We start from the raw sequence: 21,235 nt of genomic DNA, 5'->3' as shown, positions 1-21,235 counted from the left end.
CACCAATCCTCTTTGGAACCTCTAGCCACACTCACCCACCATTACTCTATAGAACCTCTAGCCACACTCACCCACCAATCCTCTTTGGAACCTCTAGCCACACTCACCCACCAATCCTCTTTGGAACCTCTAGCTACACTCACCCACCAATCCTCTTTGGACCCTCTAGCCACACTCCCCAACCAATCCTCTTTGGAACCTCTAGCCACACTCACCCACCAATCCTCTTTGGAACCTCTAGCCACACTCACCCACCAATCCTCTTTGGAACCTCTAGCCACACTCACCCACCAATCCTCTTTGGAACCTCTAGCCACACTCACCCACCAATCCTCTTTGGAACCTCTAGCCACACTCACCCACCAATCCTCTTTGGAACCTCTAGCAACACTCACCCACCAATCCTCTATGGAACCTCTAGCCACACTCACCCACCAATCCTCTTTGGAACCTCTAGCCACACTCACCCCCCAATCCTCCTTGGAACCGCTAGCCTCACTCACCCACCAATTCTCTCTGGAACTGCTAGCCACACTCACCCACCAATCCTATTTGGAACCTCTAGCCACACACAACCACCAATCCTATTTGGAACCTCTAGCCACACACAACCACCAATCCTATTTGGAACCTCTAGCCACACTCACCCACCAATCCTCCTTGGAACCGCTAGCCACACTCACCCACCAATCCTATTTGGAACCTCTAGCTACCCTCACCCACCAATCCTCTTTGGAACCTCCAGCCACACTCCCCAACCAATCCTCTTTGAAACCTCTAGCCACACTCACCCCCCAATCCTCCTTGGAACCGCTAGCCTCACTCACCCACCAATTCTCTTTGGAATCGCTAGCCACACTCACCCACCAATCCTATTTGGAACCTCTAGCCACACACAACCACCAATCCTATTTGTAACCTCTAGGCACACACAACCACCAATCCTATTTGGAACCTCTAGCCACACACAACCACCAATCCTCTTTGAAACCGCTAGCCACACACAACCACCAATCCTCTTTGGAACCGCAAGCCTCACTCACCCACCAATCCTATTTGGAACCACTAGCCACACACAACCACCAATCCTCTTTGGAACCGCTAGTCTCACTCACCCACCAATCCTCTTTGAAACCGCTAGCCACACACAACCACCAATCCTATTTGGAACCTCTAGCCACACACAACCACCAATCTTCTTTGGAACCTCTAGCCTCACTCACCCACCAATCCTCTTTGACCCCGCTAGCCACACACAACCACCAATCCTCTTTGGAACCGCTAGCCTCACTCACCCACCAATCCTATTTGGAACCTCTAGCCACACACAACCACCAATCCTCTTTGGAACGGCTAGCCTCACTCACCCACCAATCCTCTTTGGAACCGCTAGCCTCACTCACCCACCAATCCTCTTTGGAACCTTTAGCCTCACTCTCCCTATTCCTATACCAAACCCCAAGCCACACTCCCTCGCCTTCCACTTCCGTACTTCTAGAAACACTCTCTTTACCATGGACAATTTTACTCAGTTGTGTCCTTGGACCTGGACATGAAGCATCTTTGAAAAAAATAAGGCTACAATATCTCTAGATAGATTTTGTGTAAAAAGATTTTTCATGATATTGTTTTTGACAAACATTACATCCAAATGCAAGCTGAGGCTCTGAGTAGGATTGCTTAGTTATAAGGTGATTTCTGGACAAGCAATCACTCCCACAGAGGTGGACATTTTAGCATATCATAAATTGTTTGTATTAGTATATTTTTGCTGTAAATGAATGATCTGACACAAGACTGAAATCAATTGGCCAGGGCTACAGAACACTTCAGAAAAAAGCAACCCGAGTAACTACTTGCTGAGTGCAAGACAGATTGGGGCCTATGAGAACAGGAATATTAATGCAAGAGAAATTCCTCGCATTGTCTGGACTCTGTGCCCAAAGAATTCAAAATATGTTAATACTAGAGTTCATGAAGCTACATATTAGGCAACGTTAGATAAACTGTTTTGAAATACAATGAGGTTTACCACGCTCAGTGCGGATTTAGTAAACTGATTTCAACCCAGATGCACTGAAGGTAAACCTGTATCTTTAACACTTAAGTGGTTAGACTGTATCAATATCTATCGGGCAAGAGATGTACAAACATTATTGCCCGCCACAACACGTATACTGCACCTATGAAATGTTGCACCCAGCTTTTAAGATTCCAAAAACTATAATACAGCTGCTTGCCTTTTGTACCTCAATTTATACCCCATAATAAATGTAAAAATGAATTTTCGCAGCTGTCAAGTTGGTCCCAATGTTGCTTCAAATGGAAGTTTGCACAAGTACTGGTTAAAACGTACAGTTCACAATGTCCCCTGTGCATTATTTAAGCTGGGCTTAGACACAGGAATCTAATAAATAATTAGACCACTTTGTGTGTTGTGGCATAGACCGTTGCCTCGTTATGTGGTGAGACTAATTCACACCTGCAACACTGCTCCAACTTTAAACTGGTTTTCACTCTCTTACATACTTCGAGCGCCCATGTGAATTAAAAATGTGATTTGCAATAGAAACACTACAGGGCAGAATTTTCCTGTGACATTTTCTTCAGTGTATTGGTTGGTGCAACCACAGCCTGGACGGTGTGTGACAGTGTACCTTTTTTGTTCTGTTGCATGACGGTGGGTGGTGGGGTGGCTACCTTCATGGCTAAGCCATAGGCTCCGCGGAACGAATGGCTGTCTCGGATGATGAAAGCCCCCGGCTCCCTGTCCTTCAGTAGTGTGATAGCTGGGAAAAGAAAAACAAAAGACATTATAGTTCTGTAAAAAAAATTAATTCAAAAAGCAAAAAAGACCCATTATTCCTTCTGGTTCCCACAACAACATACATGACTGAATAAACAGGTTTGCAGAGCGATTTATGGCATCTAAACAGATTCACAGTATTAACCAGAAAGCCTATTGTTTTTACACCTGGATCAGCGGGTGGGTGGGTGTTGGCTGGAGGTTGTGGGGCTGTAGTGGGAATCGCCCTGCTGGTGCATGCACTGCCAGTCTGATTGGCTGTTCTATGTCGCAGTGATGGTGCCCACAGACGTCCTCGGGTCCTGGTGAATCAATGGGATTCCTCTCTTGTCATGGGGTGCGCGCACATGTTAGGGACATTTTCCATGGGTACCCAGTGCGCCTCACGGTGTGGTGGCGGCAGGAGCCCCTTCCTACTCCTTGGGGGTGATGGAATCCCTGGGCATTACCCAGGCCTACTTTGCGAGTGAGGCAGGCCTCTGAGGGCCCCCCATCCCCTAAGCATTTCAGAGCACTAAGAAGGTGCAGATGTTGCTCTGTCTCCAGCTGTGGGCTGGTGTGTCCATCCGCTGCCCCCTGGCCACGCCACGCCAGAGTAGTGTGGGGAAATGCACCGCTCAGAGCAGATATGGCAGGGGTTTGGTGGAGCAGGCAAAGGGAACCAAAACATCTGGTTGGCTCTATCCTCACATCTGCCACTGACTTGAAATTATCTTCTCACTGATGGGCAAATGGTGGCACCTTGGCAGAGGGAGGAAGCAGCCTCCCTCCCTCTGCCAGGGTCTCAATGCGGGTCTAATAGCTGGCACCTAATGCAGGAATGTACTAAAAGCATTATGCCTCTGTTTCAGTGTGTGCTACTGTGCAACAGCCCTGGTGCACCCTAAACTGGCAAGGATGCACCACAGACCACAACTAACAGAAAAGCAACCAAGGCGTGCAGTCACATTCCATTCCAAGAACATATTGTATTGTAATGTAATTGCATTTCGGCGAGTAGCACGCTACTCCGGGACCCATAGAGGATTAGTGTTAAATTACTATAGTGAAACATGCAAGTACATTTTAAGTGGTGGATAGGTTAGTCAGTTAATTGGATTTGGAATGATAGCAGAAGGATAGAGGACAAAGGTTTGTATTTATATAGCGCTTGTTGACGCACGCTATTCAGGAAGCCCATAAAGGATTAGTGGTGAATTAATATGGTGAAATATGAAGTAATTTCAGCGGTGGATATTTAGTCAGATTATTTGGAGTGAGAAGGGCAGCGGAGGGATAAAAGGGGAAGAAAGGTTTGCATTCATATAGCACTTGTTACCCCTGATGGGTGTGGAAGCTCTTTTCTGATGAGTAGCACGCCACTCCGAAACCCATAAAGGATTAGTGTTGAAAATTAGTGTTGTGAAATATGAAGTAATTGGAGTAGTGGATATGTTATTCAGTTATTTGGATAGAGAAGGGTAGGTGGCGGGATAGAAGAGGGAAAGAGGTTTGTAGTTATATAGCGCTTGCTACATATGTGTAAGCTCCTACAATTCCTCAGAGTAATGACCTGGCCATATACTGGCAAGGGTGCACGACAGACCACAACTAATAGAAAAGCAACCAAGGCGCGCAGTCACATTCCAATTCGTTCGGAGAACATATGTGTAAGTTACCAGAAACAGAGACAAAATGGAAAGCTTGAGTCTGCTGCTCCTACAATTCCTCAGAGTAATGGCCTGACTGCAGCAGTAAAACCCCCTTAAGTTTCCCAACAATGATGTCACTAGTGGGCGAGAATGTCAGAATGTCACACTCACACCAGGACCCCTGCGGCGTAGTGAGGATTCCTCTACTATGCCCCATGCCTGTTGGCTGCCGCAGCCCATGATTCACGCCCTAGACATGGCCATGGAGGTCTGAAATGACCATGACTCAGCCATGTCTAGCCAGCCCAGAGGAATGCACTGCACTGCAGAGGGAATGTTTAGCTAACCTGTCAGAAAATATGTTTAAGGAGCCTGATGGGTCTGTCAATAAACATCTAAAGCACATTCCGAGAGCACGCGGTCAAGGACCAGTGATAAACGTTGTGTATCCTAGCGTTTGGTAGGACTTAAGTACAGTCACACAATATCCTTTATATGTTGCAACTAAATGTAAAGGTTACATTTCAGGATGTCATGGATACATCAAGGCAGTAGTGTAAGAAGTATGTGGAATTCCCACAAAACCCACCGTGTACACAGAGTGTAAGCCAATTGGTTCCATACATTTATCCGGTCTACGCGGAAGTGCAGGCACATTCTAAACGGTATAATAGTCCTGCTTGCCCCTAGTTGCTGTATAGTATCCTTGGCCCACACACTGCACGGGAGGAACTCTGGGGCAGACTTACAAGCCCCTTGTGACACTCTTAGGCCACTGTTGCGTCACTTTTGTGACGCAGCGGTGGCGTAAACCATGCGCCATGTTGCGCCTTATTTACAACATGACGCATCTAGGGAGATGCATCACGTTGTAAAGCCCTGCGCCACATGAAACCTGTGTCGGGTTTCATGTGGCGTTCCGGCGCAGGAGCGCCACGTAAAAGTGACGCAGTGAAATCTACAAGATTTCACTGAGTCACATTTACGGCCATGTTGTGTCAAAACCCTGCGCCTGCTTGAAGCAGGCATAAGGAGTGACGCACAATGTTGTGGATAGGCCAGGTTGGCACAGTACTGGACTTGCGTCGCGCCCGCGACACAACTCCAGCACTGCACCAACCTTACCCAGGCAGATGCGACTCGCATCTGTTTATCCATGCGCTATGATGCGCCGCATTGTAATTGCGGCGCATCTGTGGTTGTGCAAGGCTAAACTTGCGTCACGCATCTTTTCTGGCGCATCCCTGCTGATTTGCAGGGAGGCACCAGGAAACGTAAATCTGCCCCTCTGTGAATAATACGGTATGAGTTGAGTGTGACCCTGGGTACTATAAAGAAACTTTAAATGTATCCACTTTGGCCAGAGCAGCCTTCGAACCACCATTCGCCATGTCCGCTTTTAGAACCGCTGAGAGGCGCCTGACTGCTGATACTGCTGGGTGGCTGCTGACAGCTCATACCCCTGTCAGTCTGACGCAGAGGGTCTGCTGTCCCCTGAAAATAGATCTGAACCCTGCTGCAAGATCTGAGTCAGGGCAAAGTATGGCTGCCCGCTGAGCCCTGCTTGGGGTTCATCAAACTGCATCAGATTAACATGGAGGAGGGAGGCGAGTTAGTCCATGTGCTGAAGAGTTTGTGTCTTTCCAGGTGATGCTTTAATCGACTGTCTGGATACAGAGGAGAAACACAATATGGTGCTAAGGGCTGTTGGCCTCTTTCGCATGCACAGTTATCAAACCTTCTACCATACACCGTGTCCCATTTGGTCACCCGCCTTTCCCATACAGACAAAGGTTGCAAGTTAAAAAGTTGTACTGTTAAATTGTCAGCTTCTTTGAAAACGCCAACCATTCTCGTGTTGAGTTTAATCTCTACATCTCTGCTAGAAGGCCCAGTCCCTCCCAGTGGTAACACTACATTCTGCAATATCTGAGCCTCAGACACACTCACCCATGATTGCATAGATGATAAATATCCTTTTTTACTTAAAAGGCATCACGTTTTGTCCGTAATTGGGTATCCTGTGTGGGATATTAGGAATGTCTTTGTAACATCCTCTTCTCTCCTCCCCATCCTCCCCCTCCTCCCCCTCCCCCATCGATACACAGGCTGGCATCAACACAGTTAGAGCACAGCTCCTGCCATCACATATGAGACCCAGCACTATAAGAAATATTCTATCAACAATGCACAACAATCCGGGTAACATAACATCCGACCCAACTATACAGAAAAGTATTTTGTGGTCACAATAGTGTTTTTTCATACTCTACTCTAAGGCGGAGCCTGGGTTCCATTATGTAAGCTGAAGACTGTGCCTGGTGCAGACCAGAATTTAATTTAGGGTCCATGATGACAAATCCATGCCACGCATGCCCAAATCAAAACAGACTGAAAAATAAGATATAGCAATATTCGAAGCCCGGCGCTAGAAGGCTGGAAAGCGCACAGTGTGATCTACACCTGCTGCAAACCGGTTGATGCCTAAAATCACGGCATGCATTGTTGTAATATATTTATTATTTTTTACCCTTAAGAAGGGTTTCCAAACTGGTTTTATTTTCTGTTCTTTTTCAAATAATTGGGGGGTGTGGGGTTGCATTAATTCAGCTATCGTCTCAATAAAGCAAGCTTTGCTTCAACCCGTTGGGCCTCATTTATTAAAAGTGACACATCGCTGCGTGAAAACAGCGATGCGTCACTTTTCATTGCACCCTACGTGTGACACCAATGATGCTTCATATTGACAGTATGACGCATCATTGCGCAAGGAGTTACAGATACGTCAGTATTTCTGACGTATCTGTATGGCGCAAAAGTGACGCATTGCTGGAGTGTGTCACAAAAGTGACGCAACTCCAGTAATGGGTCATTACACATGGGCAAGTCCCGTTTAAAATGTGCCTGCGTCAGTCTTACGCCTGCTGTGAGGCATGCGTAAGATATTGATGCATTTGCGCCCTAGAAATGACGCAGTGAACTCTCATAGATTTCACTGCGACACTTCTACGACCCTTTCTTGTGTCGGAATGCCCCCCCTGCATACATTATACCTGGCGCAGGTATAGTGTAGCACAGGGGATTACAAAGTGACGCATCTACCTAGATGTGTCACTTTGTAAATATGGCGCATATTTTACACCGCTGGTGCATCACAAAAAGTAACGTACCGGTGGCATAAAAGTGACACAAGGCCTCATAAATAAGGCCCGTTATGTTGTTAAAAATGGCCAGTTTGATGAAAGAAAGACATAACGTATACAGTGACCCGACACCAATTAATAGAGGGGAAAAAATAATTGCTGAATGTGTCCATTTACATGTAACAGATAGCGGTGCACAACAATGTTTGTAATTTACCCTGCTCTCTGGAAATATCCGGCTTGTACCAGTACTTCGAGGTGTCCTGGACGAACTTCACGTTGGCCCTTGTTTCAGGGCTGCCATCTAGAAAAGACATGGAAAAAAGGTGAACCCGGGTTGTTTACATATGACGCAACGTGTTGTGTCTGAAGAATACTATGCAAAGGAGACTTACTCCAACACCGGTGCTGGTGGAGGGAAACAGAATTACACTCTGGAACCAGAAGACGTCTAAATTATTGTGAAAGTGACCCACCTCTTAAACAACAAGTGTAGATGTTACTAAAGTTATATTTAGTAGTTACATGATATGTTACATAATGTTGTGATGTGTCAGTAACTTGTAACATGTATGACATACACTAAATCATGTCAAATCAAAGCTCTTCGAGAGTGGTATTGAATACAGAGGAGTTAAAACAGAGAAACCAAGTGGTGAGAGTGCATGAGGTATGACAGGAATAACCAGAAAGGAGACACTGGTATGATTTGAAAAAAGGGAGGCACTAATGTGATATGCGAAATTTGGCACTATCCTGCGAGTACAATAAAGAAAAGCGAGGACTCTGTGATACAAAAAGAGAGTGGTATAATTAAGTTATAGCTAGGCATGGGTGAAATTGTAACTACAGCGAAGTAATCAGAGTCATTTTGGTAATTCCGTGTTACTCGTGTGATGTAAGATTACAGAAAACTACACAATAACGTGTAATTCAAATTATAAGAAGAGAGCGCAAGTGAATGCTGGCTGTGCTGTTTGTGTTCCATTGCATTTAGAACTATTTTCTTAGTCCGAAATGCAATCCTTGGGCCCATTTGGCACACCGGGTGTATTTTGCAATAATAAAATTGCAATAAATGCTGGGTTACAGACATCCCATAAATCCACCTAATCTTGAGCATTTTCGCTGTAATTTTGTGTAACTAAAATACTGCAAGTTGCGTCAGCTCTAGTTATAGCATGTAACCGATGATTGCGCAACACGTACCTACCACTTGGTGGTTTCATTAATAAGGCACACTGCTTCAACAGGGTATGAATTTACATATAGTATTGTGAAGGGAGATTAAAAACATTATGAAATGAAAAGGGATTACTTGACATAGTAAAAAATAGAGGAGTCACCAGCATGATAATGAAGAAAGTTCAAATGCTTAAAAATGTAGAGATTACCTTAGAAGGAGAACAATGAGAATGAGAACAAGAAATGTACACTATGAAAATGTATTGTTCTCAGCAACAAGAGCAATAAAAATTTCTAATACTCATGGACAAGGTATTATAGTAAATGGTCCTTTGCGCACCACGCCTCAAGCCAAATCCTGACTTTAGCTTTGTGAAAGTAACACATGAGTATGTACAAGACAAATTGTAATTATAGCATTCTTCACAAATTTGTGTTTGTGAATTTGTACATGCTGCACAATGCACATTTTTCCAAATATGAAGTAACACAGATCGGGAAAGACTTCTGTGAATCAGAACATATGTATGAAGTTATAAAAAATAATGTTGCTATACAAATAGAAAAACCACCATGATGCAGCAAAGGAAAAAGGGGATGGACATTTGCATGGAGAATGATAAAACGATATACAAATGGAAAGGATGACTAAGGAAATTTCACAAAATATTGGTCCCATGGAGAGAGCACACAGGACTGATAGACAGGAGGCAAAGGCGAGGAGAGGTCGTATTGATGGAATCCAACAAATGAGAAAGAAGGGGGGAGTAGAAAATTGCAAGCTTGTAAAAGTAGAATTGGAGACTTGAATCTCAAAAGCAGCGAAGGCTCAAAAGATACAAACTGCTTTAACGTTGAAATGTGATATTGTCGTGAAATCATATTTTTCTATACAGAGACCCTTTTCATTTCATTTTGAAAACGTGTTATTGAACATAAAACAAGTGATGAACTGTGATTCCATCTAGTGCACATTTCTAGCCTGAGCTTCTGTTCTGTAAATGCGTCATGAAGTTGTAATAAGCAAGATAATGCAAAAAAACATTCAGTTATTGTTTAGTATTTATTACAGGGATGTCATAAACACTATGATCATTCCTCTTCATAATTCTGTTATTTTAATCACTTCCTTTTAGGCTTCTTTATTTTAGGGTTAGGTTTTTAAACAAATACATATCAGGTTCCATTTTAGCTGTAATTTCCGTTTTAGTTGGCCTGTCTGCACTTTAGTCCACATTCAGCATGTTATTACATTTTGCAGCACTTGTGAAAGTGTCAAATCATCAAAACAATGACTTTTGCTAACACATAAAGTAACACAAGTCTGCTTCAAGCTACATGATATCTATGTTTCAATGTCTTACATTGGATATGTAAAAATAACATGTAGTCCGCGTTGACGTGTTTTCATCATGTGCGGTCATACAGGTTAAGTCTCGGATTGAATGTAAGTAATTTAGGTTAAAAACAGTGGTCAGCCCTACATAAACCCCATGAATTGACCACTGAAAGAAAGAGAAACTTCATCCAGATACAGAAGGACACAGAACAATATTCCACCTTAACTGAAGAAGTATCCATAAGACTCTCTGAGGCTCTGCCAAGCATTTATGCCTTCAAAGACTGCTGGCAGTTGTGGTGTGACCTTATTCGTTGACGCCGACCTCCACAGTTTGCCCTTTTCGTCTTCATTTAGCTTCCGGCGCCGCATTACTATATACTGTATATATAATATCTGACTTGCACATTTTATATTTTAATAAAAACACTTGAAATAAAAAAAAAAAAGACTGCTGGCAGGATGGTGCTCTCTCACTGACACAATCTCTTTGCCTTTGGGCTCGGAAAACCTGGCACACTATTCCAAACAGACAATAAACCTTATTGTTCCAGGTCAGCGCATCACCTTAGGAACTCAGGAAATAGGCATCCTATTTATTCATCTGCTAGAACTAGCACAGCGCCTGGAGTTAACACAGTGAGGGTGTTAAGGGCTACAAATTGTGATGTTACAACTTTTCCCTGTTTTTTTCCCTGTTCATGAACTGCTTAACTGCTTTTAATTCTAATCTCCTGTGATATTACTAAAACATATTATGTGCATTAGGTACAGGAGTTCTAAAATAACTATTTTAAAATAAATATGTCGAAATGCATATTCCATTTCTAGTGATTCTTGATTGTGTAACTCATTAATGGACAATCGTTTGAATTTATACTGGTTCCCTTTACGGGACTGTTAGTACCCTAGAAAGCATGCACCCACATCTGCGGGTATGCTCAGTGGGGTGTGTGGGGCTACAGTAACCTGATATTCCCTGCTCAAGCGACGTTGCACACAACTACGTGTCTCTGGGCCCATGGGTGGGGGATCCAAAGCTTGTACGCCAGCGTAGAGCCCCAAGATACGTAACAATTCTACTGGTCTACACTAGAAAATCAATAAAAAGACATAAAACAAAAAAAACTAAGGCGATGCAAAATTCACGGCTTTCGCTGTTGGGGTATTATTCACAATTTTAAAAACATTACAGGTAAGAGCATGAAACGCAAAAACAACATTTATTTCTATATTTAAAAAAAAAACAACCTCTTGAAATGTGGTCATATGCATTGTTACTGTACTTCCACACTAAAATTTTACCAGGTGGCATAATGGCATAATTTTGGGAATTTCACATAAGCAAGTGTAAAATGAAATTCACTCAATTCTGCATGCCTGCTAAGCTGGTATTACAGATAATGTACCCAGGACCACTCAGAAGGCAACTGATTTATGATTGGAGATGTTGCCATGCTTTGACAATGATGTAGAATACACACTACAAGAGAGGGGCAGGAATCAAGGCATGGCAAAGAAGGCACTGACTTGACTGAACATGGATGCCATTTCATAGGGAAGCTTTCTAACATGATGAGGAGCAGCTACAATTAATGCCAAAAGACAAATTATTTTGTTATTTGTGAATTGAAACTGCATGAAATGTGAATTGAGACACTATGTTATATTATGTTATGTTATGTTATGTTACGTACGGACTCTTAATATAGTGCATATGACTCACTCCCGAAGGAGTATCTCGGTGCTCTGTGGAACAAAGCTAAAACAACAGATTAAAAGAGCTAGCTCTTCAAAAGTTTATTTTAAACCTCACAAAGTAAGCACCAGGGGGCCGAATCACAGAACTAATCTGAGACTAAATCCTAAACTTAATACTTTTGGTATTCACATAAACCATTTAGTAATAGTAAAGTTAGGATTTTGTTTTAAGTTAGGATTTTGTCTTAAAACCAAAACTTAAGGCAATCTTAAATTTAACTTAAGTTTAACTGAAGACAAAATCCTAATTTAAAACAAAATCCTAACATTACTGCTACTAAATGCCTTCTGTGAATACCAAAAGTAGTAAGTTTAGGATTTTGTCTCAGATTAGTTCTGTGAATCGTCCCTCGGATCAATTATGGTAGGGGAGGCTGTTCTAATGGTGGGCGGCTAAGGAAGAGAAAGACCGACCGACAAACCTTGTGGTGCGATTACGGCAGGGAATTAGCCAGGCTTTCTCCTTAGATCTAAAATTTCTGCTTGTGTAGTCCTCAGGAAGCCTCTCTCATACCATATGATTTGAGAATGGAGCCATACCATGATATACATGGAGGGATTAGAGTGTTAGCATGAACTGAAGAGGAGGTGGTATCATCATTACATGAGAAGCACTTCACGAGGATGATAAGGCAATAGACTCACGCAAGCGCTAGATTTGCCCTCCTCATTGAGGCTGCAGGTTGTCCTGTCAACTTATTCAATTGGAGGAATTGTCAGGATATGTTGATACAGGCGACAGGATAAGAAACTGCAGCACATGGGAATGAAAACATGGCAACTAAAGGCAAGGCAAAGCTGCATTTGTTAACATTTGGCTTCTAACCCAGTGGAGGGTTACTTTGTTCCGTGTGTTTGGTAATAATGGTACAGTGCAAGCTGCAGGACAAATAAGAACTAATCATTCATTTTCAGACAAAAGTTTAGAGTTTGGGCTGCAGATTTTTTGTCTTTTGTCTACTAGTGTATTGGAATTCCGTCAACTGCCATTGTGGTGGGGAAAATCTAATAAATGCAGATTTTATACCAAGATGCAACGCTTTTCCAACTAAAGTGTCATTCATTATCCTCCAAGTAAAAGGCACTTTCCTGTAATAACAGTCTGAAGGCAAATATATCAATACCCACCACAAATATCAGAAATTCCACCAACAAATGTAGAAAGTGAAAAACTTCAATTCAGGTGTCTGCGATGAGCTCCACCCGGAGCCCTTCAGGGTTGTTGTTTTTTATTATTATTATTAATAATAATAATAATAATAATAATTCTATAGCGCATAGCTAACTGTGAGGTTTCCTAGCGCTGGAGGACATTGGTCAGTAACCTGCCTGCATGACCTAGAATAGCCACGTTTTAAACTGTTTGCGTAACAAGATCAGGGAGTTGCAGCCAATGAAATTGAATGACCGACCGCCTAATTGGGAGCATCTGAATTTAGGCACTGAAAAAAGAGACTAGAACTCAGTGTGCGGGAGGGGAAAAAGGGCACAACCAACTTTTGCAGAAATTTAACATGAAACAGAGAGCCTTAAAGTCGATACGTTTATCGACGGTAAGTCAGTGGAGGTTTTTAAGGAGACCGGACACTGGAAAATGTTTTGGAAGCCAGAAAAGCAGCATTGCTGAAACATTTTGAGTCATCTTCTCAGAGCCAGATAAATGATGTTATCATAATCTAGTCTAGAAAGAATCATGGGCTGAATGACCGTTCTTTTGGCAGAAAAGGGGAGCATCTATAGAATCTTTTTAAGCCATTTCATAATGGCAAAACAGGAGAAGGTAATTTTGGCAACTTACGGCTTCATGGACAAAATAATAATAATAATAATAAAGAGCTTATAGAGCGCACAGTAACGCCATCTCGGCGTGTCCCCGCGCTAAGAGCTACTAACAAGCACCATATTAGAGCCTCTGTCCCTACACTGTGTAAAGCAGTGTTTTAAGTTTAGCCCTGAACAGCGCTTCACTACACTCCAATCTCAGGGCAGGAGGAAGCTTGTTCCAGTGTTGGGCTGCTTGGAACGCAAAAGATCGTCCGCCCATTCTGGCCTTCCTGACCCTGGGCACTATCAGCAGCCCAGTACCCTCAGACCGGAGGGTCCTTGTTGGTTCATAGCGGCTGACTAAGTCCCTAAGGTAGGCGGGCGACCTGCCCCAGACAATTCGATGACAGAAGAGGAGGCATTTGAACAGCACGCGTTTCTTCACCGGTAACCAATGAAGCGCATCCAAAGCCTTCTGAGAATTAGCTCTCCTGGGTCTTCTTAGCACCAGTCTAGCGGCGGAATTCTGGATAACTTGCAGGCGGCCAAGGCTGCCCTCGTTGGACCCTAGGAACAGGATATTTCCATAGTCCAACCGAGAGGTCACCAGTGCCTGCGTCAGTGTCCTTCTAGCCGCAAGAGGTAATAGGTCCAAAGTTTTATTTAGGGTCTTTAGTACCCCAAAACACTTGCCCACAAGGCGCCTTATATGGCCTTCACAGGAGAGGGTGGGGTTGATCCAGACTCCTAGATTCTTCGCCTCCTCACAAGGTGTTGGAGTAGGGCCAAGGCACGAAGGCCACCACTCGGCTGACCAGCTATTGCTTTTCCCCCCCACTACCAAAACCTCTGTCTTAGAGCCGTTAAGTGGAGTCCAACCAGATGCCCGGACTATTCACCTCACCGGTCAGTTCGGGGAGGCAACCGAAAGTGTCCAGTGATTGGGGCCGAGTCTTATCCCTATTTAGTTTAAGAGAGTTAGAGTTCATCCAGTTGGTAACATGGCTGAGGCAGGAGTTAAAATCTTGTGATCTAGATTCCCGTTCCGACACCAGAGAGAAAATGATCTGGGTGTCATCGGCGTAGGAGAAAATAGTCAAGCTGTGGCTTTAAACTAGATCTGCTAAAGGGTGGATGTAGATGTTAAAGAGCAAGGGGCTGACAGCAGATCCGGGTGGGACACTCCCGGTGAGTGAGTGCGAATTTGAGGCTGTATTGGTAGAACAGCGGTCAGCTAGAAAGGATTTTAGCCAGGCAAGTTCCACGTTTGAAAGCTGAGTTGAGCCAGACAGTCAATAAGCTTGTCGTGAGACACCGTGTCAAAGGACGAACTGAGATCTAAGAGAATCAGTGCTGCCGTCCCACCCCTGTCTAGCAGTTGGCGCAGGTGTTCTGTGACTCCTAGCAGGGCGACATCTGTGCTGTGATCAGCTCTAAATCCTGCCTGAGTGGGATGAAAGGCATTTTGGGTGTCTACATACGTAGAGAGTTGCGTATGAACATGTTTTTCTAAGATTTTAGACAGAATGGGAAGTAGTGAAATGGGTCAGTAATTTGCCCAGTTAGAAGTGTCTAAGTGGTGCTTTTTCAGCAGAGGGAGTACCATGGTGTGTTTCCAGGTGTTAGGTATGTGGCCTTCTCTTCATGAGGAATTCAAAAGATCTACTAATAGAGACAAGATATGCGGACTCAAGGAGCTCAGATTAGAGCAAGGGAGAGGGTCAATCGGGGAACTCAATTTGATGGACCGTAATAAGTCCATGAGTCGGGCAGAATCCAAAGGGGAAAAATAGTGTAAGACGGATAGTAGTGGCAAGCTATCTGATAGAGTTACTTCCTTGTGCGGTGCAAGGGCAAGGGTCAGGTAAGGGCAAGCATTTTTGGGTGGAAAGAAGCCCTTAGCTCCTGAGGCCGGAGTGAGGTCAATATTTGTCACCTTATTGACAAAGACATCTGCCAGGGCTTCGCAATGATCCTGCGAGAGTGAAGGAGAGGGCACAATATTAATGAGATTGGAAAGGCCTTGTACGACTTTAAAGAAGGTCTTGTAACAATTGTGCGCTTTTAGTATTTGTTCAGAGTAGAAGGTACCTTGGGTAATTCTGCAATGAGCATGATAAATATTCTGGAGTACTTAAAACCTGATTTTGCATCATTATCATGTTGCTTTCTCCTGGTTTTTTCAACTCTTTTATAGGATTTATTTTCTTCCTGTAGGGTCCCATTATTCCATGGGGCTAGAGGGTGCTTCCTGGCCCCAGGTCTAAGTTTGGCTGGAAGGATTAAGTCAAGAGCTTTTCGTAGCCAGTTGTCGCCCACGGGGAAGTCAGAGTCAACTAGGAATACTAATTGGGGAGAGTATCCGATAAACTAGTATTTAGATCTGTGATGTCCAATTTGGTACAGTTTCAGGTCCTTATTTGGGTTTGGTAGATATAAACGGGATAGGGGAGTACATGATAGGAAAAATTGGACCACAAATTGATCAGTCCGGAGTAATAGTAGGGGTGAGGCTGTAATGAAGCCCGTGACATTAGAAAAAATGGGATCTAGCAAATGTCCAGCTATGGAGTGGGATTGGAATTGATTGAGTCAAGGTTAAATGAGCCCAGGTCATTGATCAAGGTTTGACTCAAGCTGCATGACTCGTCATCTAAATGCATGTTCAGGTCACCCAGAAGCGTAAAATGTGAGTATTTGAGTTCATATGGAGAGGTTATGTCTGGTAGAGACGAGCACCATTTTCCAGCAGGACTCGTCGCACAGTATAGTAAAACACCAGAGAAAGTGAAGTTGGGGGTTAGGCTGAGAGAGAAGAGAAGCGCTTCACCCGCCAAGGAGGAAAGTTCCTCTGTGCTGCACTGAAACAAATCTGGAAATAGAAAATTTTCAAATCTGGTGTCTGCGATGAGCTCTACCCGGAGCCCTTCAAGGTTGTTTTTTTTTCTATATTTTATTAGCTGCCAATAGGTCAGTTGAGGTGGGAACCAAGAAAGGTACAAATTAACCAATTGAGTCGTATGGTCCATCCTCTAATTAGTACATGTGAGCATTTCTCTCTCTCCTCCTTTCATTCCTGTATTAAAAAGGAATCAGAGATTTAAAGACAGGACATGAAATACATGGAATTAACATTACTTTGTGTAATGTGCTGTGTGTCATAGCAGAACTTGTGTATTGTGCAGTGATGACATGTTTGTGGACACAAACCACCCTACATACTACATGTGTGTTGTGATTTGGGTACAACCTGAAAAATTATCTATTTCTATCTTCTTTTAACAAAAAAAAATGTTTTTTCCCTTTAGGTCTCACACTATTATATGAACAGTCATGTAAGAACGGAAGACAATTTAACTAGAGATAATAAAGAGTAGGCAATACAGGTTAGCCAACCTTTGCATGGTGGGTGTCCACCAGATATGGAAAACAACAAACATTGCCACACATTTTCAGGGTATGAGCTTGCTATGGTTTGTAGGACTATATTTAAGGAGGCTTTTATATGTAACTGAAATTACAAATTGTCTTGTACGTGTTCCGCCACAAGGAAATTATCTTATGGTTGTCATCTGTTTGTGTAGGGCTGAGAACAGAATTTGAACTGTGTGGGGGCAAAGAAAAACCAAGATAGAAATCAACTACTCAAATTTATACTGCCTTTGCGGTTGTTATAGTGCACTGGGGAGCGAGATAGATCCTTTTGCTAATTAATGACCATACACCTTAGAACCACAAACAATATTATAAGGGAGTGCAAAAACAAATGACTGTTATATTAATGTGAATTCAGTGGTTGATTGGGCCTGTCTTGAATGGGTCTCTGCTCTAGACCTACAGATCTGGAAGAGTCCCTGCCTCCTCTGCGATGGACCACACATGTTTTTTGAAGCTCTTTAGGAGGAGAGGGGTATTTTCATGCTCAATAGTTTGTTGTGTATGATGATCCATTTTGCAAATACAGTAGTCCCAGGGCTTGTCATGCGCTGCATTGGTAAGTCAACTCACATAACATCATAAAAATATATGTATTTTTCGTTTGCATTATATTTTCAGTATTTGCAATGGTGTAGTGTATGATTATATAAAATAGTAATGTTACTTCAACTTAATAGTTATGACATGAAAAAGAAGGCATTTGCAAAAAATAAGTAGTTTCATGAGTAACAATGTAGGCAATACCATTGAGTGGTGGATTTTTTCACTGCGTTTACTTTTAGAAATACATATCGAGATGTAGCTCACAATGAAATTACTAGATGCAAATTGTTAGACCTGTCAGCCCTAGGGTGGTCTTTCCCTATTTTTTTTTGCCTTGGCCTCATTTTTCCCACATACTTTTTGTTGGCCTTAGGTCTCTGGGCACCTTCCCATTGTTTCCCAATGTTAAGGTGCAGGTATTCTCTTCCCCTAAGATGGCTGCCACTGACCCCTGCTACTGCAGCGCGGTCTTTGTAGGCGCACTCTAGTAGCTAGGAGCTGGCTGGAACCCTTAAACAATGTTGCGATGCCAGCCTGCCAGCCTGCCCGTAGCTAGAATGAGGGAAGCTCCTAGAACCTTCTAGAACAGGGGAGGTGACACCAACTGCCACTGCCAACTGCCAACTGTCGATATATAAGGAAAGGGAGGGAAACTTTCCAGTCAGAGTAGAGCAGTTGGAGCATCACTGACCTGGGGGACCCACGCAGGAGACTTAGGCGGTAGGGCCTAGTCAGGAACCTACACCACTGGGGGTGACAGAGTTGAGGCGCTGCCCACCAAGCTGTGTGAGGAACACTGAACTAGCCCACTGATCTGGCCCGGTGGGAGGGGAACCCAGGGACCACCTGAAGTGACCTGCTGAGGAGAACCTTCAACTCCAACCCCCCCCCCCCCTCAAGAAACTAAGGAACTGACTCTTAAGGGCGCAGGACCCAACAAGCACCGAGAAGACCCCCTGTCTGTGCCCCTAAGACCTGCTGGGGATCAACCAGGTAACCAGCGCCTGTCATCTGTCTTGCATGAACTGCCTGATCTGCTGAGGCGTTATCCTCCTCTCCTATCAACCTGAGGCACCGCACTGTTTGCGCTGCCCTGCCTGGTTTCAATGCTGACATTGCCCCAACGCTAGCCCTCTGTGCTGTCTGCGCAGCGCTCCCCTTGACTAGCGCTATCTCCTGAGGTGTCCTCCTGCCGGAAGCGCTAGATCCCTGAGACGCCCCACAGCTCCCTAGCGCTGGGCCCGGACGCGCTGCGTCCCACAGAACTGCTCATAGCCCTGAAGCGCTAGACCCTAGAAGCGATATCTCTGCCGAGTGCTCTGCTGCCAAAAGCGCGGCTCGACCTACCTCTGCGCCGGCTGGTTCCCTGTTGCAGTCCCGCACCCTGAGAGGCGCCGTTCTCGCCGACCTTTGCCCCGGCGCCCCCCCGGTGCCTTTGTGCTGGTGTGGGCCACACCCGGCCTGAAGCCTGTGTGAGACGCCGTGATCAGTGAACGGGCCGCGCTAGGCCTGAAGCCTGCAGCTCAGCTCACGTGACGGGGGCGTCGGAAGAGATTCCGCCCCCAAGCCCTGCCTCTAACGCGCCTCCCTGTCAGGCTGCATCTTCGGGGCCGGCCCGTCCATCAGCGCGGCCCCGTCCCCCGCAGTGCCGGAGATACCTGGGAGGGCCCCGAGAAGAGCCAGGGCCCTCCACCCTTTCCCGGGAGATGCCGCAAGGGCCCTGAAGGGCCGAAGATCGCAGGTAACCCCTGGGGGAGGAGGGCAACACACTCGAGTGGATGCGGGCCCCTAGAGTGCCTGAAGGAGGCCCGAGATCGCCCCTCCCCCGGGAAGACTGTTAGTGGGCCCGGTTGGCCCTGTTTAGCCCGATAAGAAGAACCGGAACGGGACTGGAGCCCTGGAAGACCATTTGGGGCCTGCAGTACAGTAAAGTTAACCCCTGGTTAGGGGTCTGGTACTACCTAGTGAGGTGCTGTGTAACTCTGCCTGATGGTTAATGACTTGTTTATCCCGGGGTAAGGCAATGGTTATTCCTGATTAGGGAGCTGGTAAATCTCCATGAAATGTTTACTCCTACACAGTGACACATCTCTTGATAGCTTACAGCAACATAAGGCCCTGGTTATCACTGTGTAAAGAAACGTTATTTCTTTCCTGTCAGGAGTATTGAAATGTGATGATAAAATGTTTTAAGGAAGAATTTATGCCTTTATTGCCAAAGATTCCTGGATGTTTCCAGACACTAAATGAAATGGTTAATGATGCTCGATGCAATGTTAATTGAATACCTTTAAAAAGAATTCCTTGCAGCAACATTTCAATATTCTGTCACGCAACAGCTGCTGTGCTTACCTGGCATTGAAAATTTGGAGAAGTCGGGCAGTGTGTGTGGGTAGGTCAAAGTGTTTCCATTGCTTGGACTCGACATGCCACTGGACACCGGGGAAGCTGCTTTTCCATTTACTGTGGAATAGTTGGGTAAGCTGTTGGCTCGGTCCCCGGAGGACATCCTCCGCTTCTCCGGCAGGGAGGGTTGGGAGACAGGGCTACCCTGCCTGTAGGTAGAGTCAGGAGGCGTAGAGGAGAGGCTGTTCACTCCCTGGTAGTATCCCGGAGAGACCGGGAAGCAAGGCGTGGAGGGAGCTTGCGAGCCTGATGCACTGCTCTGCCTGGAAAGAGTTGGCCGTCTCTCATCGGGGGTTGAAAATCCATACATAACATGCCGGTCCATGCTGGGGCTTTCGGGGGTCACAGGGGCACTGCCAACCAGCATCCCCTGGTGTCTACCAAGGCTTGGGCTTCCTGGTGTTGCAGCCATGTTGCTATGCATGCCTATCTGGTGCCTGGCCATGCTTGGGCTCCCCGGGGCAGCAGTCATGTTCGGGTTGACCATTCTTCGTGCAAACGCAGGGCTGGGAGGGGTGTTGGTCCCCACTGTTCTGTGAAGCGCATGTGGACTTCCAGGAACCACATGCACACCAACAATGTTGACTTGTTGTCCAACGCCGCAATCGGTCTGCGTGCTTGCAGGACTCATGCCGTAGTCGGGACTGGTGTAGGGACTCATGGGGCTGCCACTGTGGGGAGCGGAGTTCATCGAAGTCGACACGTTTTGGTAACTGCTCTGTGCTGAGGGTTGGGACAAGCTGTTGGTTCGGAAGCTTGAATCCATCGACGGCTGCGTCGGGGTGGGGAGTCGCATACTGTTCTCTTCCGAGGGGTAGCTTCGGATGGATACCCTGCAAGAGGAAAACAAAATCCAGTTTTAGTACTCTGTAACTATTAGAATCAGCTACCCTTGATGACAAACTATTTCTGCTAGGTGCACTCTGAAAATTCGAGTTCTAATTGCAAGCTGATTGTCATGAATGTTATTCAAGACTCACCTTGCAGCTAGCAGAATCCCCAGGCATCTCTCTTAAGGATGCTTGGTGCTGAAGAAGAAATGTAATCACTCTAACCATAATATGCCTCAAGTAGCAAAATAACTCAGATAGACCATGGGTAAAAAAAAAAAATCTAAAATGACATGAGAAAATTAGCCATACGTTGAGAGATCGTTAACCTATGGCTCAAAAAAGCATCGTTCTTTTATACATTTGTGATTTGTGAAAAGTTGATAACA

At 44.9% G+C, this 21,235-nt stretch overlaps 1 protein-coding gene across 2 annotated transcripts in view; it reads right to left on the bottom strand.

The window, feature by feature from the left end:
• The window catches only part of TNS1 (tensin 1), a 1,078,078-nt gene that overhangs the window by 34,414 nt on the left and 1,022,429 nt on the right, over positions 1-21,235 (bottom strand). For both annotated transcript variants that reach the window (XM_078679262.1, XM_078679263.1), the window contains 3 exons: positions 19,963-20,849; positions 7,798-7,884; positions 2,658-2,789 (listed from right to left, as the gene is read on the bottom strand). In XM_078679262.1, coding sequence (XP_078535388.1) covers positions 2,658-2,789; positions 7,798-7,884; positions 19,963-20,849 — 1,106 coding nt within the window. The remainder of the gene's footprint in view (positions 1-2,657; positions 2,790-7,797; positions 7,885-19,962; positions 20,850-21,235) is intronic.

Source organism: Lissotriton helveticus, chromosome 3_1, assembly GCF_964261635.1.
Source record: "Lissotriton helveticus chromosome 3_1, aLisHel1.1, whole genome shotgun sequence".
Classification (NCBI taxonomy): domain Eukaryota; kingdom Metazoa; phylum Chordata; class Amphibia; order Caudata; family Salamandridae; genus Lissotriton; species Lissotriton helveticus.
The sequence above is the reverse complement of the archived record's forward strand: the minus strand, read 5'-3'. Positions and strand labels throughout refer to the sequence as shown.